Source organism: Achroia grisella, unplaced genomic scaffold (assembly GCF_030625045.1).
Source record: "Achroia grisella isolate CSIRO2021 unplaced genomic scaffold, CSIRO_AGI_Agris_v1 utg5640, whole genome shotgun sequence".
NCBI lineage: Eukaryota > Metazoa > Arthropoda > Insecta > Lepidoptera > Pyralidae > Achroia > Achroia grisella.
In genome coordinates this window covers 275,261-303,133 of record NW_026712945.1, presented here as the reverse complement: position 1 = coordinate 303,133, position 27,873 = coordinate 275,261, and the positions used below count along the sequence as shown (strand labels likewise).

Below are 27,873 nucleotides of genomic sequence, written 5' to 3'. Positions count from 1 at the left end.
TAGTCGTGAGTTCTAACTGACCACAAATATCGTGCGAGTCTATACATATTTTTGATTGACTCTTCGGTAATGAAAGCGGCAAAATAATTCGAGATACTGCTTATACCTATGAATGACCTGGGCACAAGCACAGGCCAGTTGTGAAAGAATTATTATTATATGTTTTAAAATAAGCTGAGATATAAAATGATCATTGGCAAACGTTTTTTAAGGACTTGAATATCACCCCTCATGCGTTGTTATTCTTCCGGATAGGTTGTCATGTCATCTACGTACCATGTAAAATACCTAATAAAAATTAAATTGTGTTACAAAGTTTTTAATTAGTTTAGTAATTTCACTGTCATATCTACTCATATTGCTATAGATCGAAGCACAGCATACAGTCCAAGTTATGTAGTGAATAAAATAAATGAAACAGACATATAATTACCCACGTATTACGCACAATGTATACTATAAGAGTTTTGCGTACAAATTTTAATGACTTTCTAAATTAGTCACAGTTTACCAAAATATTTGGATAAAACTTTACTATACTGGCCATAACACTTTACTGGGCATATAATTCTGTAAAATAACAGATAATTAGCTTTAAAGAGCAAGTACCCAGGACTTCAAACCATTATTAAAAAAAAATCTGGACACCCATTCACGATACAGTCTGACTGACAGATTTCAATTCTGTCACTGTCACTGACACAAGTGAAGAAAATATTACTGCCAGAATTTTTTGAAACATTTCAGTGTGGTTTATTTTATTTATTATTATTCTATAGGACAAGGGGAAATACCTAATAATCTAAACTTGAAACACCTAAAGCAACCCATTGTTTTTAAAATAGAGATGATAAATAAATATCATTTATTTAATCTAGTGTTCTAGTCATAGACTTAGAAATATTGTAATTATAACCAAAGAAGTATAAAAATAATGTTTCAAACAACCTTTAAGGTTTTAAGGACAAACTTCTGGAGGAAACATTTAAAAACTCATATAATATTTAATAAAACATTGCATAGAAGTCGTAATTACAGTGGTAAGTAGTATTATTAATATAAACAAACATAACCTATTCCAAACTGCATCTTTTTATATACCTTCACTCATTCTTGAGGATTGTGATTACCACCTAGTCTAAAGCTATTAGGATTATTTCTCACCATCTTTCGCGATACTGCGCTGTACTGGATACTGTGTCTGAACTGTACCTTCCTGTGTGTGCAGAAAAGCCAATATGCAGCAGCCAAGTGCTGCTTTTCTGCTCCACCTGACTTTTCTCTGTAGGACTTACATCAAGAATTTGTTGTTAAACATGTAACAAGATATGCTAAAGAAAGTATGCAAAAACAACCTAATATACACTATTGTAAAAATGTTCTCACCACCTACAATTTTATTAAATTAATTCTTTATTTTACTAATAAAATAGTATATAAATTGTTTAATTAAACAATCAAAATATATAGTACCTATAAATAAAAAAAAAATTATTAATGCAGGTTTAATAATAATAATAATATTATCAGGACAATTCACACAGCACCATCTAGTACCCAAACTAAGGCAACCTTCATTAAGGGTACTAGACCAGTGATATGAATACTTAGATTGTTTTTGTACATACATCATATAGTATATAAAACTATTTTAAAAACCCGTGACAATCAGTAGTAAACTATTGGTGTGCTAAACTGTTAGACCACAAGTGATAACAAAAGTAATGTAGTAATGGATAATTGCATAACAGGTAATCAGAAATATTTTCTTTTTATTACAGGTTTAGCTGCTTTACACTATAACAGAAGTAGTGTACAACATTTTAAAAGCACAGAATCCACTTGCTTATGTTTAAGTAGGTTATTTGTATATGCAAAATGCACGTATTCCTCAGGAAATATATTAAGTGGAGATGTAACAGAGTTACAGAAAACACAGCATGAAAGAGGTGAGTGACAAAAACCTATTTATGGAAAACTTTTTTGGAATGTTTTGTTTTTTGGAATTCTTTACAATTGTACATGAGATATTTAGCATGATAATGTTTATTATAATGTCTGTATATTTCGACATTGTCTTAAACAAAAAGTAGATTATGTCCTTTCTCAGGGTTTAGACTATCTGTGTATTAAATTTAATTTAAATCGGTTATGTAGTTTTGACTTTACAGACAAACAGACAGACAAAGTTACTTTCGCATTTATAATATTAGTAAGGTTAAGGAAGTAAGGATTATCAATGCGAAAGCTTGTGATTATGGATGAATGTTTTATTCTTTCAGACAATAACTACTGAACGGATTTTTATGTAACTTTATAGTAATGTAGCTTATACACAATATAGCATCAGAATAACATATAGGCTATAAATATCATGTGGGTGAAACTGTGTGGCGGACACAGCTTTTTTTTTTTTATTTTTTTTTTAATTGACAGTGCTCTATATTTCTACTTTTAAACTTGAATGTAGGCAGAAAACAATATTTATTTTTTCAGAGCTCAAACAAATTGTTGAATTGTTCCCACAACCTCGAGTAACACTGAATGAGCTAACTTCGAAAACACCACAGAAAATCTTTGAAATACATTATAAACAGATTTCCTCAGCACCTAAAGGTCGGAGAAAAGCAGCTGTGAACAATGATTGGATCTGCACATACTCCTTCATTTGGCCAGAGAAAATGAAATTTGAAAGGTATTATCTAACACATAAAAATGGTGATTTTTTTTAATGGATGATAATGTAATGATGCTCTATCCACTGCATACTCTGGCGGGGCACCAGTGGAGGACCACCATCTACCGATGAGGTCACATCGGTTATCGTGAGGAATTCACCAGGAATATGTAACAATGGTATACAGAAGGAACTGCATGGAGGTCAACTTGACATGGTACATTGGTAATGATGGGGGTTATTACTCCACATTACTAACAATCCCATTACTCCTTAAAGCTGGTAATTTATTGGTATTATTTAAAGCCCAGTTCAAATGTAGTAAATAATAATATTAATATATACCATATCCAGATGTGGTAATCAAAGATATTCCACTCGCATATTGTAGGCATAGGGAAGGAGATTATTAGTAATGTAGATTAATAACTCCATTGCCAGCAATGTGCCATGTCCGGTTGATCTCCACGCGGTTCCCCCTGGAAGCCATGATTGATAGATGACCAGGAAACTGGTGAATTTGCCACGATCAGCCCATCATGTGAACTGACTATTCATGTTGCCATTACTGTAGACCCGCTAGCTTCTACCGTTAGCACAGATGTGAGCATCATTGCATTATCATCCATTATATATTATTGGGATTATGGTATATGTGACATTTGACATCCTAAGTTTCCGAGTATATGAAATACAATATTACAGGAGGGTGAGCTATCTGTGTCTTCGGATTAATTTCGATTGTTATCCTGTTACCATCACAGGTGGCTTAGTCGGAAATAATAATTGACAGGAATTGTTTTTGGTGTGGGCAACATTTAAACTCAAGTATTTGGGATTGCAGTTAGCTATTATACTGGGTATTCCCTTTGTAACTAATATTGTATAGGCGATGATTGTCAGTTATCATCAGGAGGGGCGTCCACTTGTTTGTTATTCCAATTACAGTATTGTAATCTATACATATAAATAAAATTGGACTATCTGTTTGTAATATTGAAATCACCGTTTTGTACTACATGCGTATGAATATAAATACGGTACATACACCAAAATTACATTTTTTACAAGTTTTGTCTATCTATCTGTCTGTTTGTTCCGGCTAATCTCTGAAATGCCGGGGCCGATTTTGGCGGGACTTTTATTGGCAGGTAGCTGATGGAATAGGGAGTAACTTAGGCTATTTTTATTTTAGAAAAATAAAGTTAAATTCCATGCGGACGACGTTGCGGGTACAGCTAGTTAATAATAATAACCTAGGATAATTACAAACAGCCATGTAATCCGAAGTTAAGCAGAGCTTGTGTTATAGATACAAGAGAACTGATATAATTAGCTGAATTAGTTGTCATGCGTTACCATTCGAGAGGACTAAGGTAATAATATTACTGGACAATACACACAACAGCATGTAGTCCCAATTTAAGCACAGCTTGTGCTTAAATTGGGACTACATTGGGACTACATGCTGGGACTACATTGGGACTATAGGTACTAGATAACTGATAGAATAAATGTTTTTTATTTGTAAATACTTAGAAAACACCTAATATAATAAATCATACTCATGAATACAAATTTTTGCATCATACATGCAATTGAACCCACATACATTGGAAATAAGGCAGTGTGCTAAACTATTATACTACCGAAGCTATTATTACCAATATACTTAATCTTGTTTCAGTACAGCAATATCAAAACGCCAAGCAGCAGAAAAAGCCGCTACACAAGCTTTACACTGGTTGTATTACAACAAGAGAATAGACAAAAAAGGCTCGCCCATATATGATGAGGTTGTTCTAGATGAGTTGAAGACTAACCTCAATGAAGCCATTCATATATCAATAAGTGACAATTCTGTGGAACGGATCGATAGAATTTGGAAAGATTATGAAGAAGGCATAAGTAAGTTTTTTTTTTAATTATTTCCAACTTAAATTAGAACTTACCCTTGAGGGCTTTCTATTAATTACGTGACGTCCCTGTCACTCTGCCCCTTAAATAAAAAATAATAATAATAATCCCAGGACAATTCACACTGCGCCATCTAGACCCAAGTTAAGCTAAGCTAAAGCTTGCGTTATAGGTACTAGATAACTGATAAGATAACTGACAAATACATAGATTTGTTTTTTCGTAAATATATACATATTGTACATAGAAAACGCCCAGACCGATACAAACAATCATACACATGAATACAAATGTTTGTGCCGTGCAAGGCATCGAACCCGCGACCATCGGACGCAATTCAGTGTGCTAGACCACCGAGGTCGTTAATTTATGTATATAAAAATTAGTTACATGTTAATTTATAAACAAATATCGTTAATGTCGAAAATATAAGAAATAAAAGTATTTTTTTAACAATCACAAATGAAAACAAATATATTGTATTGTAATTCTATTGTAATATACATTATAATTCTGTTTATTGTTTTTTTTTAAACTTCGTTGTAATTTTTTTCCATTCCTATGCTTCCAAATAAATATTTAAACTATTGAGAATTTCCAAGATGGGGTGTTTTTTTTTTTTTCGTTCATCCATTTGCAATTTTTGTATTATTGCAGAGGGCATATACGAGACTACAATTAAAAAGGCTAAGCACTATACCACACAGTCACCTATGGTTTTAACTAGAGATTCAACAATTGATGAAGGTATGTTCTTGAATTTTCTTTCCATTTCTGTAACACACAATGTTTGACCCCCTACAAAGCTGATCCTGCAAACATTGTTTTGCCATATAAACTAAAATCGGTATTAAAAATAGGGATTGATGTTAGAAGCGTGAAAATTTGGGGTACTAAGTATTTTTTATAAAAAAAAATTGTCAAAAAATAAAAAATGAAAGGTGGAGGTGGACAACTCACCACCACCTAGGGGTATAAAAATAGATAATAGCCGATTCTTAGACCTATTGGATGTGCATATAAAATTTCATAAAAATCGTTTCGGATGAGTATGGTAACTAACATTGTGACACGAGAATTTTATATAAGACTAGCTGTTCTCAGCAGAACAGAACAGCTAGTATTCCGCGTGGTATTTTGAATTCTGAAGAATGTGATAAAGAATCACCTAGAGGTATCCTCATACCAGAAATAATTTATATTGTAAAACAACAGTGTTAGTATTTTTATATAAAATATATCAAATATTGATATCAGTCTTGGATTCGTTACGACTTTGTTATAATTATTATATGTAAATCTATTAATCTATTAATTACATCTAAGCAATTTTAAGGGTTTTATTGTTTCAGATGATTTCTCTGCAGATGAATCAGGAATAGGAAGTGATAATGAAATAGCTACCATGTCAGGTATAATAAAGTATGCATATGTAATATTAGATTACATACACAAACACACTCATACACACCAGTACTCATTCCTTTTCCACATACATCCTTATACACAAATTTATTCCATATTTCACACAGAAGTTCCATTTTTCATCATCATCTGCTTCTTCCTTATTCCATTTATTTGGGGTCGGCGTAATATGTTTTTCTCTTCCATTCATCCCTGTTCGCAGTCATCTCGTTATTTACTTCCTTTCTTACCATATCATCTTTCACACAGTCCATCCATTTCTTTTTCGGCCTTCCTCTGCTCTTATAACCATCCACATTCACATGTTCCATTCTTAAATTTCCATTTTTCAATTAGTTAAATAATACAAGGGTACAAACATTTGTATTCATGAGTATCATTGTTTATATCGGTCTGGGTGTTTACTATGTATAATATGTATGTATCTACAAAAAAAATATGTCATTTATCTAGTACCCATAACACAAGCTCTTCTTACCTTGGGTATAGATGGCGCTGTGTGAATTGACCTCAACATTATTAAAAGAGGTTTAAAAACAATGATCTAAAGTTCTAAACCTAGTTGTTATCTCCCTAGAGTTGAAAGTCCAGACTCATCGCATATACGGCAAGATTATAAGTCCACCATTAGCTGCCACTTTGTCTCAAAGATAACAAGCTTCGTGATGGAATTTTGAACATTACGTAGACACGTTAGATGCACAACTAATTGATTACGGTTACGGGTTCGATTCCTCGCACGTTACAAGTATATGTATTCTTGAGTGTGACTGTTTGTACTATTCTGAGTATTATATGTATTAAGAAAAATATGTATATATTTTTATCAATTGTCTAGTACCCATAACACAAGGTCTGCTTATTGGGACTAGATGGCACAGAGTGAATTGTCCTTAGATTATTATTATTGTTTAAAAGGATTAAAACAATGATCTGAAGTTCTAAACCAAGTTGTTATCTCCATAGAGTTGAAAGTCCAGACGCATCCCGTGTACGGCAAGACTATAAGTCCACCATCAGCAGCAACGTTGGCGCGAAGAGAACAAGCTTTGCGACAGAAATTTGAACACTACGACGAAGCGTTGACTCCTCTACCAATCGATGAATACTCGTAAGTAATAACAATTGTTCTTAGTTTTTTTTATGGATGGAATGGTGTACCCGCCTGCGCTAACAGTTTACGCTGGCGGGGCATCAGTGGAGGATGGTATAATGAGTATAAGGTCAATTGTCAGTCAGTAGAGGCCCATCGTGATAAATTCACCAAGAATAGGATAGTTTCCAGAGGGAAACACGTGGAGGTCAACCTGACATGGTACATTTCTAGCAATAAGATCATTAATCCACATTACTAATAATCTCCTTTCCCCCTTTTATTGAGGGTATTGGACTATTGTCAGGTGCTAAGACCTGTGACACTGCGATCTGCATAGATCTATTGTGCCAGCCCTTTTTCAAAGTAGCTGCCTAGACCCATGTGGGACAAGAATTGAAGGATATTCTTAGTAGATTTGTTTTTTTATGCCCTCAGGATAGATTATATATTTTCCAAAGGAGATTTTTCGTATATGCATAAGTGACCTACAACCACAGGATATGTAGTGACGTTTTCTCATTCCGCTTGACAAATGAGTGTGTGAGTTTGGAGTTACTTTATAGCATACTATCTGTGCCCGCGGCGTCAACCGCGTGAGATTTATAGCCTACGTGTTATTCTAATGTATAAGCTGTTACAGCCTCGGTGGTCTAGTGGTTTAGCATATCGCTTTACTATCCGATGGTCGCGGGTTCGATTCCTCGCACGATACAAACATTTGGATTCATGAGTATGATTGTTTGTATCGGTCTGGGTGTTTTCTATGTATATTATGTACATATGTATTTAATAAAAACAAAAATATCTAAGTATCTATATTAGTTCTCTAGCACACAAGCTCTGCTTAGCTTGGGACTAGAAGGCGTTGTATGAATTGTTCTGAGATATTATTATTATTGTAAAGTTTCATTGGAATCTATTTAGTAGTTTTTGCATGAAAGAGTAAAAAACATCTATACATCCATCCGCACTCGCAAACTTCCGCGTTTATAATATTAGTTGGGTTTAATTAACAATACACAAAAGAGTATATGCGCGTGTGTCTCCAATATCTACATGTTAGTCTGTTTAACATTTTTATATTGGTTTAATGTATGTTTTTTTCGGACTACTCTAATGCTGTTGGCCGCAGCTGGCCTTTACAGCTTCACCGGACGATAGGGGGCGAGTGCAGATGGCACTCCAACCCGCGGAAGGACTTATGGAGCGGCTGAAGCCCAACTCCTGCCTGACGGATACGACTTTAGTCTGAGGGCGCCACTAGGGGTTCGAACCTCGGCTCAGGCCGTCGTAATTTCATTTCCCGTTTGAATTAGACGGGGGATCGATCGGAGGGGGATTTTTATGCATAAATAAAAAAATGATAGAATTTAATATTAGCATTCTGCAATTCTTCTCTATATAAATTATAATTTTGCCTAATTTTATACATCTCCGTCCGCACAATTTTCCTAAAAAAATTTGCGTCCTGTATTAATGTATCATCATCATTATCATCATCATCATCATCATTATCATCATCATCATCATCATCATCGCAGCCCGGAAGACATCCGCTCCACATAACATCCACATCATATTATCTATACATATTAATGTATAGATAATATTTATTTCTCAATAAAAAAACATGTAATTGACACACACGCATAACTTACATATCCTTTTGTTTATTGTTGAAGTCTGTGTTCAAATAGAGAGTAGATTAATGTTTTTTGTCCTCAATATTATTTGTCTCTAGACTGTTACATTTATTATGATCAATTCAACTACTGGGCGACCACTAGTGTTAATTATTATGTAAACCAATTGCAATGAAACAAATAGTCAGTGTTGTAGGAACTTGTTATCAGTTTTGTCGTTTCCGAAATTAGCTCGTTTTTGCACGTACAGACAAAAATCCATAAACTTAAATAATTTATGTACAATGTTTTAAACCTCGACACAAAGAATGGGGTGTTGTAAGTTTGTCGTGTCTAAATTAATAGACCTATTTCCCTGGGGGGAGGGATTATTAGTAATGTGGATTAAAAAGCCCATTGTTAGCAATGAACCATATCAGGTTGACTTCCACGCGGTTCCTCCTTGAAACCATCATGTTAAACTGTTGAATTTGCCACGATGGACTAACTGACCTGACCTCATGCACATCTTATCATCCTCTATTGGTGGCCAATACCATTCCATTATCATCCATAAGACCTATTTCTACGCGTTTTTTTAAAAGCTGACTAAGCTAGCTAAATTTCGTAGCTATAATTTATTAGAGTTTTTTATTTGAGGTTTTATGAGAATTTTCAACTTTATTAAGAAAAATATTTGTGTACAGACATCAAGTATGTAACAATATGCGAATTAATGTTTATTGTTCTTACATACACACATCAATCCATAAATACATTTCAAATTTTTAATATTAAGGGGATAATAAAATCATAAACAATACGTTTAATTTATTATATTTATGATTCTTACATAATATTTTGAATATTGTAGTTTTGTTTGTATGAAGAAGGGTATTTATTGTATTACTTATGTGAAGGAGGATTGTATTAACTGGTCAAAAATAATTCTTTATCTTTATTTAAATAATCTTATATAATAATTTATATGCGGCTGTCAGCATCGTTTTTATTGTGTTGTGATGTGTGATGTAATAAATGTTACACTAAAAACGTCAGGGCAGGCCACTAATGCATTACTAATACTCGATTGCGTATAATCATAATTTCAAAATAAAAATCAAACATATACACATACGCATATTAGCAAATCAAATAAATAAAGCATAAACAAATTCGACCTCGACACGTTCCAAATTCGAAAACCTTGTAACGTCTGCTCTACATTGTCTGTGGGGCGACCTCTCTGTCCCGGATAGCGGCGTAACCCACAAAATTCGCCCTTGAGGTCCCGATTACGAGGGCGTGACCTCAAAATGTGACCTCACCGCGCGGCACGTGACCCTGACCCTGTACGTTCACATTGAGAGGGTGAAATATAATAGGACACAATTATATAAGATGTTATAAAATTAACTACATTTCCAGCAACAGGGCATAGTGTTTCTTGTGCAATTCTTTCCATTATTTTATATAACGACAATATATTATCAAATTTTCCACAAATATAAGCGTCATCCGTATGAAATAAATGTACCTATAATTAAAAAATAATCAGGGTATCTCTGTATATTAATATAACTTGAACTAAATAAAAAATTACACACACTAACATGTATTGGACACACATATGCATATACTATATTGTTTATTTTTAAAATATAAATATTTATTGTTGCTGGTTCAAAGATTTAAAAGAATTTTTTTATAATGGATGAATTTCGACCACTAGGCTACCACTGGTTGTGTTAATTACAAAACGGTAATAAATCATTTATAATTCGTAGTAAATGAAAACAAAATAAATGAATAATTATATAGGTGAATATAAAATTGAATAAAATGTTTATTGTTATCGCACCAGTGGAAGATTTATGAGATCCATTCACTTAGCCCTTCGTGGCAAATTAAACAGTATTTTAGCATGGGGGGGGGGGGGGGGATTGTTAGTAATGTGGACTGATGATCTCATTGCTGGCAATGTACCAAGTCAGGTTGACCTCCACGCGGTTCCCCTGGAAACCATCGTGATAAATTACTGATGAATTTGTCACGATGGGCTAACTGACCTGACCTTATGCTCATCTTATCATCTTCCACTGGTCCCCGCCAGCGTAAACCGTTAGCGCAGGCGGGTGCATCATTTCATTATAATAAAAAAAAAATACCCTTTCCGCTATAGGCGACGTTCTTTTTTAATATGTCTATTTTTAAGATGTGCATGATATTGGGTTAGTTAGGCTATCGTAGCAAATTTAACAGGAATTTAACATATTGATTTTCAGTTGGAATTTTGTGGAAGTCAACCTGAGTACATTGCTAGCAATGGAGTTATTGGTCCACTTTACTAACAAACCCATTGCTCCCGACATGGTACACTCATAGATAGATAGATAAATTCTTTATTCACAATTACAGGCACAACATACATGAGAAACAGAAAAAAACACGAATTAATAAAAGAAATGTAGGTGACTTTATGTGCCGCAAATGTGAAAAGGTACCCAACTCAGTATAAAGCTACAGATAACCCTGCAGCGCTGATATTCTGTTGGCTCTTATACTATACTTATTACTAAAAAAAAAATACATAAATATTAAACTTCGAGCTCTTTATCAAAATATATAAAGTACGAATAAACTGTAAATAATGTGATGCATTATGTTATATATCTTATACTACATAAATACTATAACAAGGATCACACATATGGGGCTGTTCAAGTATTACGTAAGCAGATTTATCACAATTATTTACCCCCCATCCCCCTTGTCAGCAAAAGTAAGCAAAGCTCTTACCCCCTCCCCCCATGCTTACATAAACATTTCTCAATTAATGTATTGTTTTTTTAGCAAAGACAATGTGAGGGTTGCCATTCGTGTAAAAAAATTAAATTACGACCGATGACGTAATCATCATACAGACTCCCCCACCCCCATGTCATCCAAAATAAGCAAAGAAAAGAACCCCGCCCCCCTATAGTGCTTACGTAATACTTGAACGGCCCCTATGGTCAAAGGCTCCGCGAGACTGATGATGACGAAGATGATGCAAAACAATGCTTGCGGACTAAGTTGGGTAATAAAGCTCCGCAGATACGAGACCTCCTAAGGTATTAAAGTACCATTGCTAACAATGGGGTTACTTATCCACATTATTAACAATCACCTTCCCCTGTAGACGACAGTTACTGTTTACCATCACATGGGCTATCAGCGTTGCCAATGCAATTACATAAAAACTTTTCCAGTTGAGCTCAGCCGGGCCTGCCGAAAGTTAACCGAATTTCGGTTTTCGAGAGCGCTATCTCGTCCCCAATACTCACTCGAGCTGACACCGTGACCTCCTTATGCTTAGTGAAATTCGAGCGACGGATGCGTTCGGTTTCACCGGTTCGCTGCCAGTTTCATTTTCGTTGTACGATGCAGTTGTCTGACGCGTTGGTACTGTCACTTTTATTGGTAACTAGCGATTGCCGCTGGTTTCGCACGTCTGTTATTATTGTAGGATTTTTTCTTGGTTGTAAAATATGATGTATATTACTCGTAGATAGTATAGTGTAGTATAGTATAGTACAGTATAGTAGCATTCTATATAATTAGTATTTTATTGTATCTATTACAAAAAAATAAATATTAATTTAACATTGGTTTAGGAGAGTTATTAGTCGCAGCTTTCCCGTGAGAATACTATAATTCCCTTGGTAATTTTGATAACAATATTAAATCCCAGCACAACATCGGAATTTGACATATTAGAGGCATTTCAAGTCTACATATTGTGATGAAAAAATCTGCTTTTCTAGATATAAGAATATAAAAAAAAATTTGCTGTTATTTTGCATCCGCAGGGGGTTTATAAACTGAAAACTAATTATATAATTTGATATATTAAAACTTCTATATCTGCCCTCGCTGATTTTGAGAGTTGACAGGACATATCAACTCTGACTCTAAAATACGTACTAGTCACCTACCGGAAATTGTTAATATTAATTCCTTCCATGTAGGCCACTAAGAGCCTGGAAGCGATTCATTAGCAATAATTCAGCAATTAGTACTAATTAATAATACTAAAATTGTTTATATTATTACTCTTCTTGATTCTCATCCAAAAATCGTATACAAAAAAATACAAAAGTTTTTCTAAAATTCCTATTACAACAATTTAATTCGGACAGAGCCGCCGTAAGCACCTAGTTACGAATATAGAGAGTGCAAACTACGTCATGCAAACGTAACACAACAAAAATCGAAAGTGTTTAAAAGTGAAACCACTCGATTTCGAACGCGAAATGACGCGGTGCTATCGTCATACGTCAGCCGATATGACGTGACGTACGCGCGTCACGTGACCTAAAAGCCGTGAGGCGTAAATACGCGCGTGACGTCAGTGCCGCGTGACGTAGAACTTTCTCGTTCACTCTCGGTTTCGTTGACGCTTGCTAACAAACTTTCTAGTACTTTATTGTAGGTCATAAAAAAAAGCATCTAGTTTTTAATATATTTAAAAACTACACATAGATGCTTTTTTTATTATATTAAAACTTTTTAATAGTAATTCGTTAAAACAGTTTTGATATAGAAATAAAACTAAATAGATTTAGTAATTCCATACTTGTGTTAAATATATTAAAAACTACACATAGATGCTTTTTTTATTATATTAAAACTTTTTAATAGTAATTCGTTAAAACAGTTTTGATATAGAAATAAAACTATATATGTGTTGAATATATTAAAAACTACACATAGATGCTTTTTTTATTATATTAAAACTTTTTAATAGTAACTCGTTAAAAAAGTTTTGATATAAAAATAAAACAAAATAGATTTTTTTTAAACAAATAATTTTTTATTTGCCATTGAAGTCTAGCCTTGCATTTAAATAGTCCGGGGTGAAAAGGTTGAATTCGTTTCGAATCCATTTTCGAATTGTCTCCCTTAACAATGAAAATTCCCCTCTATAGGGCATATAACTCTATAGCGTCTAACCCCTTTATTTTGTCTATAAACAGAGACAAAATAATATCTGCAATAGAAAACGCTCAAGTGACAGTGATAGTGGGTGCCGCTGGTTGTGGCAAGTCTACGAGAGCTCCCGCCGCTGTACTGAGGCATTGGGGCGCTAAAACCACCGCCATTGTGTCTGAACCTCGAAGGGTAGCGGCTATTGGCCTGGCTGAGAGGGTAGCCAGCGAGCTGGGTGAAGATGTAAGATTTTATAATGAATTTAATTTGTTTGTTTTAATTTTAAGTCTAAATAACTGAACAGATATTAATGAAATTTAGCATGAGGAAAGAATGTATCACGAGAGGACGGACATATATAGGCTGTATTTTATTTAAATATAACAAAACTGTGCCGCGGCAACCGTTTTTAGTTCTAAATTACGTATATTATGTATTTTTTAAATATGTTTTTACTGTACAATAATTTGAGGTAGACATTATTTAACCCCTAGATTTATTCAATTAAAGTGCCCACGGGTGTGACCCGGTCCCAGCGTGTAAATTTACTTACGTAGCGGAGTGACCCACCGGTGGGCATGCGTTCTTTATAAATAAAATAAAAAAGCCTTTTTATCTTGGCTTGCTTCAAATTTATGGTGTTAGTAACTTAGAAATATATATATTTATCACTGTATGCGTTCTTTAATGTGTTAATATTGTATACACAGGTTGGTGAATCAATAGGATATCATGTTCGTTTATACACGAAGCCCCCAAGACCGCCTGGTGGCTCTGTCCTGTACTGTACTTCTGGTGTGCTCCTCAAGAGACTGCAAGCGAATCCAGGTAATTTTAGTAGACTATCCGTATCGGGGATTAGTATCCTCTTTTTATTGAAGGTATGATAAAGCAATGGTGCCCTCGCCTGCAGTAACGGTATACGCTGGCGGAGCACCAGTAGAGGATGATAAGATGAGTATGATGTCAGGTCAGTTAGCCCATAGTAACAAATTCACCAGGAATTTAACATGATGATTTACAAGGGGAACCATGTGGAGATCAACCTAGCATAATACATTTCTATCAATGGGATTATTAACCCCCTACCCCCTACTAGTATCATATCCTAGGCCTATTGTATCTTTTCAAGTTGATTGAAGTTTTAGTATAGGAGACAAACGAGCTTACGGCTCACCTGATGGTAAATGAGTTGTCATGGTAACAGAGAAGATTGAGGATAAAATACCTCGAGGGCGAAGTCCCATTCGATGGTCAGACCGGATATCCAGTCAACTAAATATAACTGTTAGCGCCGCACTACACCACTGGTCTGAGCGCAATCGATGGCGACAGCTGGTTGACAAGATAGTGTAGAGTCGCGATCCTCAGCAGTGAGGGAACTATGAAGAAAAAGATCAGAGAAGAATATAAAAAATCATTTTTTATGGAACACACGTTAAAAGTTACCTTATTTATTCATAAACTCTTTATTGCACTAAGCATTTCACACGAGAATTATACAGAGTAGAAATATACATGTACAAAAGGCGGGCTTATCGCAAGAAGCATTCTCTTCCAGACAACCTTTAGGTAGAGAAAAACAACAAAAGTAATAGGTGGCGCATGGTCATGAATAGTATGGTATAATATATATAAAGGTAATAATTGAGGTAGAATAATAAACAATAATATACTTACTTATGTACAGGTTTAGAAGGCTGTTCCCACGTGTTCATCGATGAAGCTCACGAACGAGATGTCAATACAGATCTGACGCTGCTACTCCTCAAGAGAGCTGTGGACATCAATCCACAGTTAAAGGTTGTCATCATGAGCGCCACTCTCGACACTGAAGTGTTCACCAGGTAATACCAAATACCTAAAATAATAACTGTTTTTATCGAAAGCATCATGAATACATCTCATGTCTTGCCATCATTTTCCATCAGATGAGCAACCCATTAATAAAGATTTTAATAATATTGAATTTATTAGAAGGTAAATCCTAAATATCTTTCAGTATTATATGGCAATATTTAATGCCCATTCCCATAAAGTTTTATTAACTTAATGTAATCGAAAATCATGGTAGCTAACTATGAGCTATCATAAATAAGCTCAGAGTCCCCCAGAGGCCTATGATTGGATATGCTGCATGACAGTATCAGAAATGAGGAAATCCGCAGAAGAACCAGAGTAACCGACATAGCCCGAGGAATTACGAAACTGAAGTGGCAATAGGCAGGTCACATAGCTTACGAGCAACGTCCTACGGGACAGATGGTCATTGGGGCAGTAAAGTCCTCGAACGGTGACCGTAGATCGGAAGATGTAGCGCGGGAAAGTGTCCGATAAGGTGCACCATCGATCTGGTCAAGATCGCTAGAAAGCGTTGATTGCGAGCAGCGCAGGACCGATCGTCGTGGAGATTTTTGGGGAAGGCTTTTGTTCAGCAGTGGTCGTCTTCCGGGCTGAAATGATGATGATATAACGAAATTTGGGGACTGCAAATTTATATTTGTATTGTCTATTGCAGATATTTCGCCTCATGTCCAGTAGTCGATGTACCAGGGCGCACGTTTCCAGTAGAAGTGTTCAATTTAGAAGATGTACAGAAGAAATTTGGTTTAAGATTACAAAATACTCTTGAAAACTGCAAAAAAGAAGAAGGAAAGCCAATGGTTAATTGTCAAGAGGTAATATCTTGTCATAAAGTCTATTATAATTTGTAATCCTTACTATTATTATAATTGCGAAGGTGACTCTGTTTGTCCGTCTGTCTGTCTGGCTATCGCGCTTTCACGCTAAATCTACTGAACCGATTTAAATTAAATATGTAACACAGATAGTCTAGACCCTAAGAATGCACGTAGGCTACTTTTAAATGCGAAAAATATGTTGTAAGGAGCTGAAAGTGGATATTGGAGATTTGGGTTAGTTATTCTATAATTTATGCTATCCAAGTTCATCATTCCACGCTGACAAAGTATCGAGCACAGCTAGGTAGTAGCTACTGTACTAAAATGTATTCTGAACTTTATTCCAGGTGGCAGAAGTAATAAAATCGGTCGACAAGACACAAGGTGAAGGAGCAATACTAGTGTTTCTGCCTGGCTGGGCTGAGATAAAACTGACTAAACAAATACTTGACGAGTATTACGGACGGTCCAATCTGCATATGATACTGCCGGTTCATTCAAGGTAATCACAATCACACTTATATATCAAATCCTATAGTTTTCTATGTATATTATGTATATATTTAAAAAAAATTATCTATATATTTGTATCAGTTGTCTAGTACCCATAACACAAGCTTTGCTTACCTTGGGACTAGATGATGCGATGTGTGAATTGTTCAGAGATATTGTTATAGTCTAATTCAAAATAACCTGAAAATCTATTATTAGAAACTTAAGTGTTGGTCAGTCATTAAAATTAATAATCATTAACTTAACTAGCTTAACGTGGGTCTAGATGGCGCTATGTGAACTGTCCTGAGATTATTAATATTTCTTTAAATATTTTTTTTGTAATTATAACAGATTGTCAACGACAGAACAAACAAAAATGTTTGCGAAGCCACCTCCTGGGATCCGCAAAGTGGTGCTAGCTACCAACATAGCAGAAACGTCGATCACCATACCGGATATTGTGTATGTTATCGATAGTGGAGCGCATAAGGAGAACAGAATTAGAGAAGGCACTGGTATGGATTGTTTTAACCTTTAGCATACAACTCGAAATTTTAATTTAGTCATTAAGAATTTGGACATTCAAATATTAAGAATTGGAATTGTAAACGGTTGAGAAGGAATAAAATAAGAAGCATAATAATATAACAAATTAATAAGAACACCAACCATATGACTGAAGTGTGCGAAGAAAAAAAATTAATTCCTGAAATAAAAAAAAATTGAAATACATTTACATATCCTTATCCTTACTAATATTGTAAATGTAAAAGTAGGAATGTTTGTCACACTTTCACGCAAATACTACTAAACCGATCATCATGAAATTTTACATGTTCTTGTAGGTAGACTGAATATAGGATACTTTTTATTTAAAAAAATAAAATTATGTAACAAATGTTTTTTATAGAATACAAAAAAAAATTACATTTTGCTACTTCCTGCCATCTAGCAGCCAGTAATGAAGTTATACGAGCGAAGCCGCGGGCAAAAGCTAGTATATAATAGAAACAATCAATGCCGTTTATGTACATATTGTTCTATTACGATATATCACTTTGCTTAGTATATACTTGCGGTTTAGTATACCCTTCCGACTGATCCTGTATATATATCCTACATCTGCAATTGTAATAATTCTAGGTACAGCCAGTCTGGAAACAGTATGGGTATCACAAGCTAGCGCCAAGCAGAGGAGCGGTCGCGCAGGAAGAGTACAGCCTGGTGAGTTTACACGTCACAGACTAGAAAAATAAATTACTTGTATTAAAAAAATGTTTTACATTATTAAAGGGTATATTTTTAGGATGACAAACAAAAAAGACAAATTTAAAACCATACTATTTTGAACGTGCAAGATTTTTTTTTATAATTATAACTTAGAACAATTTACACCGTGCCACGTAGTCTAAGACTCAGCAGAGTTTGTGTTATGAGTACTAAACAACTCTTAGAAATACTTTTTTTTTTAATACATACATATTATACATAGAAATTACCCAGACCAATATACAGAATCATAGTCATGGATGCAAATGTTAGCACCGTCCGAGGAATCGAACCCGCGACCATCGGAAGCAAAGCGATGTGCGAAACCGCTAGACCACCGGGGTCGTCAATGTACGTCAAATATACTTATTTATTTGTTTTTATTCTTTCTTTCAGGTTACTGCTATAGACTTTACACAAAAGAAAAAGAAGCCGACCTCGCTCCTCACACCACTCCAGAAATACTGCGAATACCATTAGAACAAACAGTATTGGATTGTAAGACCTACGCCCCAGATGATAAGATTGAGGATTTCTTATCACAACTCCCAGAGCCACCGACCAAGAAGGCGATACAGTTTGCTGTTAAAGATCTTGTAGATTTAGGTAAGTTTATTGGTATAAATATAAATGTAGGTGGCCAGTGGTGGTGTAAAGCGGGCCCTAGGCGACGTCTTTTTAATATTATAAACGCGAAAGTTCTGTTTATGGATGGATGTTTGTTACTCTTTCACACAAAAACTACTGAACAGATTTTGGTGTAATTTTACAGTATAGCTAATACATCAGAATAATATATGGGCTATAAATTTTACGCGGATGAAACAGCTAGTATTAGTATATAACGAAATTTATACTACTACTAGCGGTGAATGTGATTCGGAAAATTTTGGATACATTTCAGCAATTACGTTTTTAAATATACATAAAAAAAATATCTAAGTATTTATATCAGTTGTCTAGTACCCATAACACAAACTTTGCTTACGGTGGTACTAGAGGACGCTGTGTGAATTTTCCAGCGTTGTTACTATTACCGCCGTCCATGAAGGGAAACCTCGCAAAGGAGATTACAAGTGCGTTGCCGGCCTTTTAAGAAAGAATAAGCTCTTTTCTTGAAGATTTCAATATCGTATCTGTTCCGAAATAGGAATACTGGAAGGTGATTCCACAATGTGGTTGTGCGTGGCAAAACATTCTGGAAAAACACACGTTGGAGGACATTCGTCCGTTTCTATCATATGTTTAACTATTTTTACTCGCGGCTTCACTCGCGTTAATTTATCCCTTTAAGGGTGGAATTTATCAAAATCCTTATTAGCTAAAGAAAGTTTCAATATCGTATCGGTTTGGAAATACCATTTCTAGAAGGTGATTCCATAATGTGCTTGTACGTGGTAAAAAGTTTCTGGAAATACGCACGGTGTAGGACCTCCATTTATCCAGTTGATCAACATGGTATTTTAGTTCCTTATTGCCAAACTTTTTATTTACGTCAACAAGTTAGGATGGTATTTTAGTTTCTGGCGAGTAGTGCGTTGGTGAAATGTAGCTGCTATTAATCCGACCAATTCCCCAGAAACTTGCACAACTTACCATACTCAGCAACTTATCGTCGATATCGCTTACCCCATCACTATTTTCTTAATGAATAGTGGGTATGGGCTGTTGGCGACCGACCGATCTAAACTTTACACTTCTACCCTCAAATCGCTAATTCATGACATGACTCAGGCAAAATTAATGTTATTGTAGCTCTAATACTAGTTGTATATTATTTTTGTTTCATTGTTGTATTATGTAGGTATATTTATCAAACCGTACATAAATATTTTTATAGAGTTAATTATTGATCGTCACATTTATTGTATATATTATTTTTGTACTGTTATATGTTTAAAAGGACTTATTGTCTGTGTAACGCAAAAAAATTTGTTTGTGTACTCTTAGATGTATATCTATTTGTATTGATTTTGTTATACTTAAATAAAGATGATTTAAAATAAAAAAAAATAAAAAATCCCCAGGAGTTTTTGTTAGTGCTCCATTCCATAATCATCGATTAAATATGGTTCTTTTTATTTAACATCAACAGGTGCCCTGACCCCTTCTGAGCATGTGACTCGGCTAGGCAATCTATTATCAACACTTGGTCTTCATCCACGGCTGGGCTGCAGTCTGTTGCACGGGTCGGTCATTGGTTGCCTGGTTGCGGCCGCTAACGTACTCACACACTGCAGTGACAACGTGGAGCTGTTCAGGAATGCTGCTGATAGGAGAGAAGGTCAGAACAATTAAGGTGGAAACACTTGTACAACACGATGTGCACCGTGCACATTACCAATACGTGACGCCACGACATCCTAACGATTTCTCTACAAGAAGACTTTAATGCAAGTTTTGGGTACATATTCCATACTAAAAGTCGGGCCGCTCAGAATTAGTTTTTCTAAAACGCAAACTCTGAGCGGTTAAAAAACTTAGAAACCCTTTTTTAGTGATCAAAAACAAACAGTTAATATTACCTTGAAACAACGCAGTTGAATGTGGTTTAACTTTTAAAAACTATTGTTTTTATTTATTTTTTCATTTTCCTGTTTAATCCACATTATTTATATTATTAACTGGGTCATAACACGAATAATTTTAGGGCAAATAATTTCGACTATGTTGCACTAGCCGTGTTCGCGAGCTGACCGAAAATTCGGGTAGGTAAATACCTTTATTTGCCATAAAGTTTTCATACACTAACTGATAAGAGTTGTCCACCTCTAACAATTTTTTTATATTTTAGACTAATTTTAATATTTCTATAATGTAGCATTAAAAATACATACAACCCTAAATTTTCACCCTTCTATCACCAATCGCTATTTTTTAATAGCGATTTTAACTTATAAGGCAAAACAACATTTGCGGTGTTAAAAGTCTTTAAACATGAACTGCAACACGGATTATGATGATGATGATTCATAGCGTTGATATTCAGAAGGACTGTTTCATTTTGTTTCACCCTTCAACCCAAACTCATCAGAAGACTATCCACAAAGTCTATCATAATCTATAAAGAGAAAATGCAGTAAAGACTCTCTAAGTCTCACTGCGTCTGGATCAAGAAAAAAATAGAGATTATAAACCTTTTTAAATGTCTCATAATACTGTTTTTTATTACTCAATAGAAATTCGGGAAATAAAATCGAAATTCAGCGATACGTCCGACCACGCCGTTTTGCATAGTATTCAGGACGAGTTCGAATATACGGCGGAAGAAAACGGCTGTAGGGGAGTCGACGAGTGGTGCGACAAATACGGATTGAGGAAGGACAGATTGAGCTATGTGAAATGTGAGTATATTATATGTAGTCACACTCGGGAACAGAATTTTGTTGTATCACATCTAAATCATATTTTTTTGTTTATTGTTGTATAGTTGATAATCTCTCTGTCTACCCCACCTGGGATTAATAAACGTGAAGAGTGTTTCGCAACCTTTTTAGAGCTATGCCCCACCATAGCCTTTCTAAAATTCTTAACAGTATAAAAGGTGACAGTAATTAAATCCTCAAAGCATAATGAAATATTGAAAGTCACATCCTTACTAATATTATTAATATGAAAGTAGGGATGTTTGTTACGCTTTCACGCAAAAACTACTGAACCGATCACCATGAAATTTTGTTCACATGTTCTTAGAGGTCTAATACCTCCAAGAACATACCTACATGAACATAGGATACTTATTATTAAAAAAAAATATTAAATGCGTGCGAAGACGCGGGTAAAAGCTAGTTCTATATAATTTTAATAGAGTTCAATTTTCGAATTACCCTCCTTAACAATCAAATCGCCCTCATATGGGATGTGGGTCCCACGTTGGGAAACACTGGTCGTGACGGTACATTATTATCTATTTACAGCACTATCAAATCTTCACCTGGAACAACTACTAAAATCCGGTTTCGTAGGACCAAATCCCGATCTGCAGGAGTTGAATCGGTTCACGTACATCGATGAACTGATGATCGCTGTATTACTGTCAGGAACCAATTCCATATTGAGGACAAGAAAACAAGTTCGAACTAAAGGGAAGCTGAAAACAGCTGTTAGCTTATTTACTAGGTAAGTTGTAGCACTATATGTGTGGTCATATGTAAAGTCAGTTTTGCCAAACTGAAGAGGAAACGCCGCTTCACATCCTATGTGGTTGTAGCCCACTCATGCATAAACGAAATATCTCCTTTGGAAAGTTTACACTCTTTCCCGAGGAGATAAAAACGATCGCTCCTAAGAATATCCTTCAATTCTTGTCCATGACGGGTCTAGGTAGCGAACTCTGAAAAGGGCGAGCACAATAGATCTATGTAGGTCGCAGTGCTACAGGTGCTACACATCTGACAATAGCCCAAACAACCCAATAAAAAAATAAAAAAAGTCAGTCAGCACACCGCCTTACTTATAACAGTCGCGGGTTCGATTTTTCGTATTGTAGGAACATTTGTATGTATGTTTGTTTTTTAATGACCCATCTGAACTATCGGTTTATGGTGGCGGGGCCCCAGTGGAGGATGATAAAATGATGATAAAACTAATTGTAAATGAAATCAGATCAGTTAGCCCATCTAGGCAAATGGCAATTTATCACGATAGTTTTCTGGGAGAACCGAGTGGAGGTCGACCTGACATTTCTAATTATGTAGTTATTAGTATACATCACTAAAAATCCCCTTTTCTCCTGACTGTTTGTATTGGCTGTCTGTGGTTTCTAAGTACTAATATACATGTATGTATGTATAAAAAAATTATTTCCTCTAAGCTTAGCTTAGCTTATGACTAGATGGCGCTGTGTGAATTATCGTGGCTTTTTATTATTTGAATATACTAAGCGCTCATCCCGCTAATTTTATTTAATACAAACATACAAATAATTTCTTTTTATGTTATTAGATCTCCATGATTTCGCTGCTGTGGCCGCGGTTTCATACTGAAATTTATACCTATGTGTTGTTCTGAGGGATAAGCTATATTATTGTAAAATTTCATTAAAATCCATTCAGTAATAATTTGCGTGGAAGTTGCGCAACAAACATACATCCATTCATCCACACTTACAAACTTCCGCGTTTATAATATTCGTAAGGTAATCAGCAATGAATTCAAAAGTGCTTAAATTAAGTTTATTTAGAGAAAGGATTTTCTATTCTATTCTATTCTATCTTTACAGTAAAGGTGACAGGGCACACATAGGTGGTGAAAGTGTTAACTACGGCATAACGAAACGCACAAACAAGACTCAGCTGCTGGCTTTCTTTGGAGGATACCACTCAGTAGAGAGGCGAGCTCTGGTTGTACATAAAACATCTCTAATAACGCCACATGCGGCACTTTTGTTCTGTAAAGAAGAGTTAAAGAAGGAGACGGTTAGTTTTTAACTAAAACTTATATAATAGAATATATACACTGAAAGTAGGTACGTAGTACGTACGTACATTTCCTATGCCTCTATCATATTTAAGACTATTAGAGCTATTTCCATGTATCATTCAAATAATAAATATTACATATAGTTTTTGACGGCCACAGTGGTCTAGCGGTTTAGCACACCGCTTTACTTTCGATGGCCGTGGGTTCAATTCCTCGCATGGCACAAACATTATTCATAAGTAATTGTTTGTATCGGTCTTGGTGTATTCTATGTATCTCCATAAGTCATTACACGGGTTTGGAGTGCCATTTGCACTCGCCTCTTATCGTCCGGTGAAGCTGTAAAGGCCAGTTGTGGCCTACAGCACTAGTCGTCCGAAAAAAAAAACCTATCAAGTAAACTTACTAATGTACAATTATTACACCTGTTTACTCACTACCTACATACTAGAGTAAACCATATATTATGTAGCGACACTTCATCACATCATATAAATAACGCTACAGTGGTGAGGTGATAACCACCACTCTACACAATATTTAAAGAGCATGATGGAAGATAGTGGAAAGTGGCAAGAGCGTGACTCTTAAATTATAAATGAATGACAGAGGAAAGGTCATAGATATGACGTAATGGGTACTTTGCAATAACAGTATTGTTTTTCAGGTAAACAACAATGACGAAGACGTAACTACACTCAGTTTGCCAAGACATAGGCTACAGGTTCAAATACCAACCAGGTAATTTGCCAATATTCATGTACTTGCTTATAAGACTTGTGTAACGATTACAAATTGACTGAAATGGTAGAAGCTGACGGTAAGTGGTACCCGTCGTAACTAGCTTTCACCCGCGTGAAATTTATATAATATATAAGCTGTTTGTAAAGTTTTATTAAAATCAGTTCAGTAGTTTTTGTGTGAATGAGTAACAAACATCCATCCATCATGTGGATGGCTTGTTTGTTTTTTATTTCACAAACTTCCGCGTTTATAATATTACTAACTAGCTTTTGCCCGCGGCTTCGCTCGCATTAATTACCCTTAGGGGTGGAAGATGCCTACGTCATAGTAGCTTTATGCATGCAAAGTCTCAGCCCGATCGGTTTAAAATTGACAAAGTTTCATACAAACTTTCATCCCCTATTTTCTCCCCTTGGGCATCCGCTTAGAAAGGATTTTGATTAACAAAATCCTTTCTTAGCGGATGCCTACATCATAACATCTACCTACATGCCAAATTTCAACCCGATCCGTCCAGTGGTTTGGACTGTGCGTTGATCACTATGTCAGTCATCTTTGAGTTATATATATTTAGATAGAAGATATACCAATATTATTAAAGAGAAAGTTTGGTTTTGTCATATCTCATCCTTTAACTGAAACATATTGTAAGATGTGTTTCGGTTAAAGGTTCGATGCAACTTTATTGACCACGGTGGTCTAACGGTTTAGCATACTGCTTTACGGTACGATGGTTGGGGGATCAATTCCTCGCTCAGTACAAACATTTGTACCCATCTGTATGTTTGTTTGTATTAGTCTGGGTGTTTCATATGTATACTATGTATTTACAAAAAATTGTATCCAAACATTTATATCAGTTATGTAGTACCCATAACACCAGCTAACATAAGGTAAGCACCTTGGGACTAGATGGCACTGTATGAATTGTCCTGGGATATTATTATTATTATCATCCAAATAAAAAATCTCAGCCTGTATTTTAAACTCTGCGATATACCTATATACGGTTTATAATTGAAATTATTTTTTGTAAACTGTGTCTAATGTATCACTCATTGTTACAATTTTTTTTTCAGTCAAGCTGATCATATATTGAAGGCAAAGGAAATGCTCTGGACGACGTTCCAATACTACATCGATAGAGATCTTAAAAATGTAGATTATGAAGAAACGGTAGATGTATCTAGGTTCAAAATCAGACTAATTAAAGCTATAGGAAGGATTTTAGTCGAAGCTCACAGAGAATATATTCAGGGGAAGACGAAAGAAGAGAATATAGAGGAATTTAGATAGAAAATAAATTAGTATCGAAATTGAGAAAGAGAATATAGTAAGAGATTCAGCAGCTATGCTAAAAAAATCAGATGTAATCTGGATGGGTAATCACACTGAATATTTTACAGTGCAGTCCAATTCTGATGATTCTTTTTTGATAAGAGTTGTAGAATAAGACGCAATATTAAATATTGCTGTGATTATGTAGTAGTAAATGTTAGTAGCATTAAGCCCGCCTTTTCTAGTAAATTTAGATCAATAATTATTTATTACAGTAAAACTGTATTACATCTAAAACATATGTCCGTTTGTGTTAGCATTACTCTGTAACTGCTGGACTCATTTACTGGACTGGTTTTACTCATATGGAATTATTACTCTGTTTTTAATTGTAAAGAGTAAAATCTATACGCGTATCTCCTTTGTTCTAATTGTAGCGGGTTGGAATCTTCGAACTATGTAAACATTTGTAGTCATGATGATTGTATTACACATAAATGTACTTCAGTATTTATATCAGTTGTTAAGTACTCATAGTACAAGCTTTGTTTTATTTATCTTAACTTAGACTAGATGGCGCTATGTGAGTTGTATTGAGTTTTTATTAGTATATTATATATTAGCTATGTTCACTTAAAATAAAAGTCACAAATGTACTATGATTTCATAGACTACCTACAGACAATATCAGATACAAAGCAATAACGTGATTATTTATAATTATTTTATATTGTATATGTCTATAAAAATAGAATGACGAATTAAATATATATTATGTTCGTATTTAAAACTTGTAGTTTTATTATAAAATACTTTAGCCTTGCCACTTGCAGGGTGTACCCAAAGTATGTTCCTCTTTCTCTCTGAGTCTGGTTATAAAGACATTCTCGAATTTATTATATTTTTTCAGGGTTCATTGAAAATTTATGTTGTGGCTATAGTTACAACATATATAATAAACTCGCTCCCTTTATCTACTACACGCCTACTTAATCTAGATAGGCATAACCTTAAAATAATGATAGGGACAATAACGGGCCATTGTTCCTTAAACAAACACTTACACAAAATTGATGCTACAGACAGTCCCCTTTGTAGGGGCTGCTTTGAGGCTGAAGAAACGGCGGCCCACGTAATCCTGGAGTGCACGGCAGTGGCACAACAACGAAAACAAATCCTCGGAACGGTGAGGTCGCTCCGTGAAGCCTGCGAAGACACCAGGAGTCTTCTGCGCTTTTGGGAGGAGCTTGGCTGGCTACTTTAGTAGTCTGGCTCTGCACGCACAACGGCCCGAATGAGAGGCTAATTGCAGAGACTGAAGTCCAACATACAATACCCAGTTTATCTAGGGTCCTGTAAATTTGCGCCAAAAACTTGAGGTTTTCTTTTATGAGATGATAATGGTGCATCCGCCTGCACTAACGGTTTACCCTGGCGGGGCACCAGTGGAGAATAATAAAATGAGCATGAAGTCAGGTCAGTTAGTCCGTAGTGGCAAGTTCACCAGTATATTAACATGATCGTTTCCAGGGGGTACTGCGCGGAGGTCAACCTGACATGGTACTTTGTTAGCAATGGGTTTATAAGTCCACATTACTGATAATCCCCTTCCCCCTAAGTACTAGATAGACAGATAATAATTTTTATTTGTATCTTAGTACACACATAGGCTTAATTATAATATTACATAACAAGTATAACAATCCAGCAAGAGTAAACCTGCATATGTGTGCTACAGTAATACAAAACTGGTACGTAGCTGTGTGGAGAATCACTCAAGGAGCAAAACACTTATTTGCAGCTTTGTCCTCGAGAATGAATAATGTACCTACTTTTATTTTTTAAAAACATAAATTGAACGAAATAATATGAAATAAATAACAAAGGAACTTTAAAGTAAGAATTACAGTTAGAGTACCAGAACTTCATAAATACCGAGATCCTTTAATTTAATTTGGGTTATATGAATACTAAATAGGAATGAAAATGTAAAAATAATAATAATTATGGTCACATAAGAAATGAAAAAGGTATAAATGTTTTAAGGAAAAGGAAAATAAACGAATGCTACTGCGCTCTGTCAACTTACATAGTTTTTGTTGCTGTAATAGGTATGATTTTATATATTTTTTTAAATGTATAGAGATTGTCCTTTATACATTTACTAGAGGTTGTCCTGGTTCCTTGTTCCACCAAGAGCCTGCCTCTACCCGTAGTCAAGTTTTGTATGTTAAGTACTTAAAAGAATAAAAGTGTCGGAAAAAATCGCAAAGCAAA

The 27,873-nt window shown here is 35.1% G+C and overlaps 1 protein-coding gene across 1 annotated transcript; it reads left to right on the top strand.

Moving 5' to 3' along the window:
- The first annotated feature begins 733 nt into the window (after nucleotides 1-733).
- On the top strand, nucleotides 734-26,079 carry LOC131848594 (ATP-dependent RNA helicase DHX30-like). Its single transcript, XM_059198511.1, has 21 exons — nucleotides 734-1,040; nucleotides 1,782-1,949; nucleotides 2,497-2,695; nucleotides 4,365-4,585; nucleotides 5,252-5,341; nucleotides 5,947-6,006; nucleotides 6,986-7,130; nucleotides 13,756-13,951; nucleotides 14,419-14,536; nucleotides 15,399-15,555; nucleotides 16,227-16,386; nucleotides 16,737-16,891; nucleotides 17,236-17,399; nucleotides 18,028-18,108; nucleotides 18,550-18,759; nucleotides 20,249-20,437; nucleotides 21,333-21,497; nucleotides 22,071-22,272; nucleotides 23,375-23,570; nucleotides 24,242-24,315; nucleotides 25,398-26,079. Exons 1-21 carry the CDS (start codon nucleotides 935-937, stop codon nucleotides 25,612-25,614), a joined length of 3,273 nt encoding a protein of 1,090 aa, XP_059054494.1. The 5' UTR covers nucleotides 734-934; the 3' UTR covers nucleotides 25,615-26,079.
- Nucleotides 26,080-27,873: the final 1,794 nt, after the last annotated feature.

Coding starts and splice junctions, on each gene's coding strand:
- LOC131848594 (XM_059198511.1), top strand. CDS start 935: ATGTTTCAAACAACCTTTAAGGTTTTAAGGACAAACTTCTGGAGGAAA. Junction 1,041..1,781: donor TAGAAGTCGTAATTACAGTG/GTAAGTAGTATT, acceptor TTTTTATTACAG/GTTTAGCTGCTTTACACTAT. Junction 18,760..20,248: donor TAAAGATCTTGTAGATTTAG/GTAAGTTTATTG, acceptor TAACATCAACAG/GTGCCCTGACCCCTTCTGAG.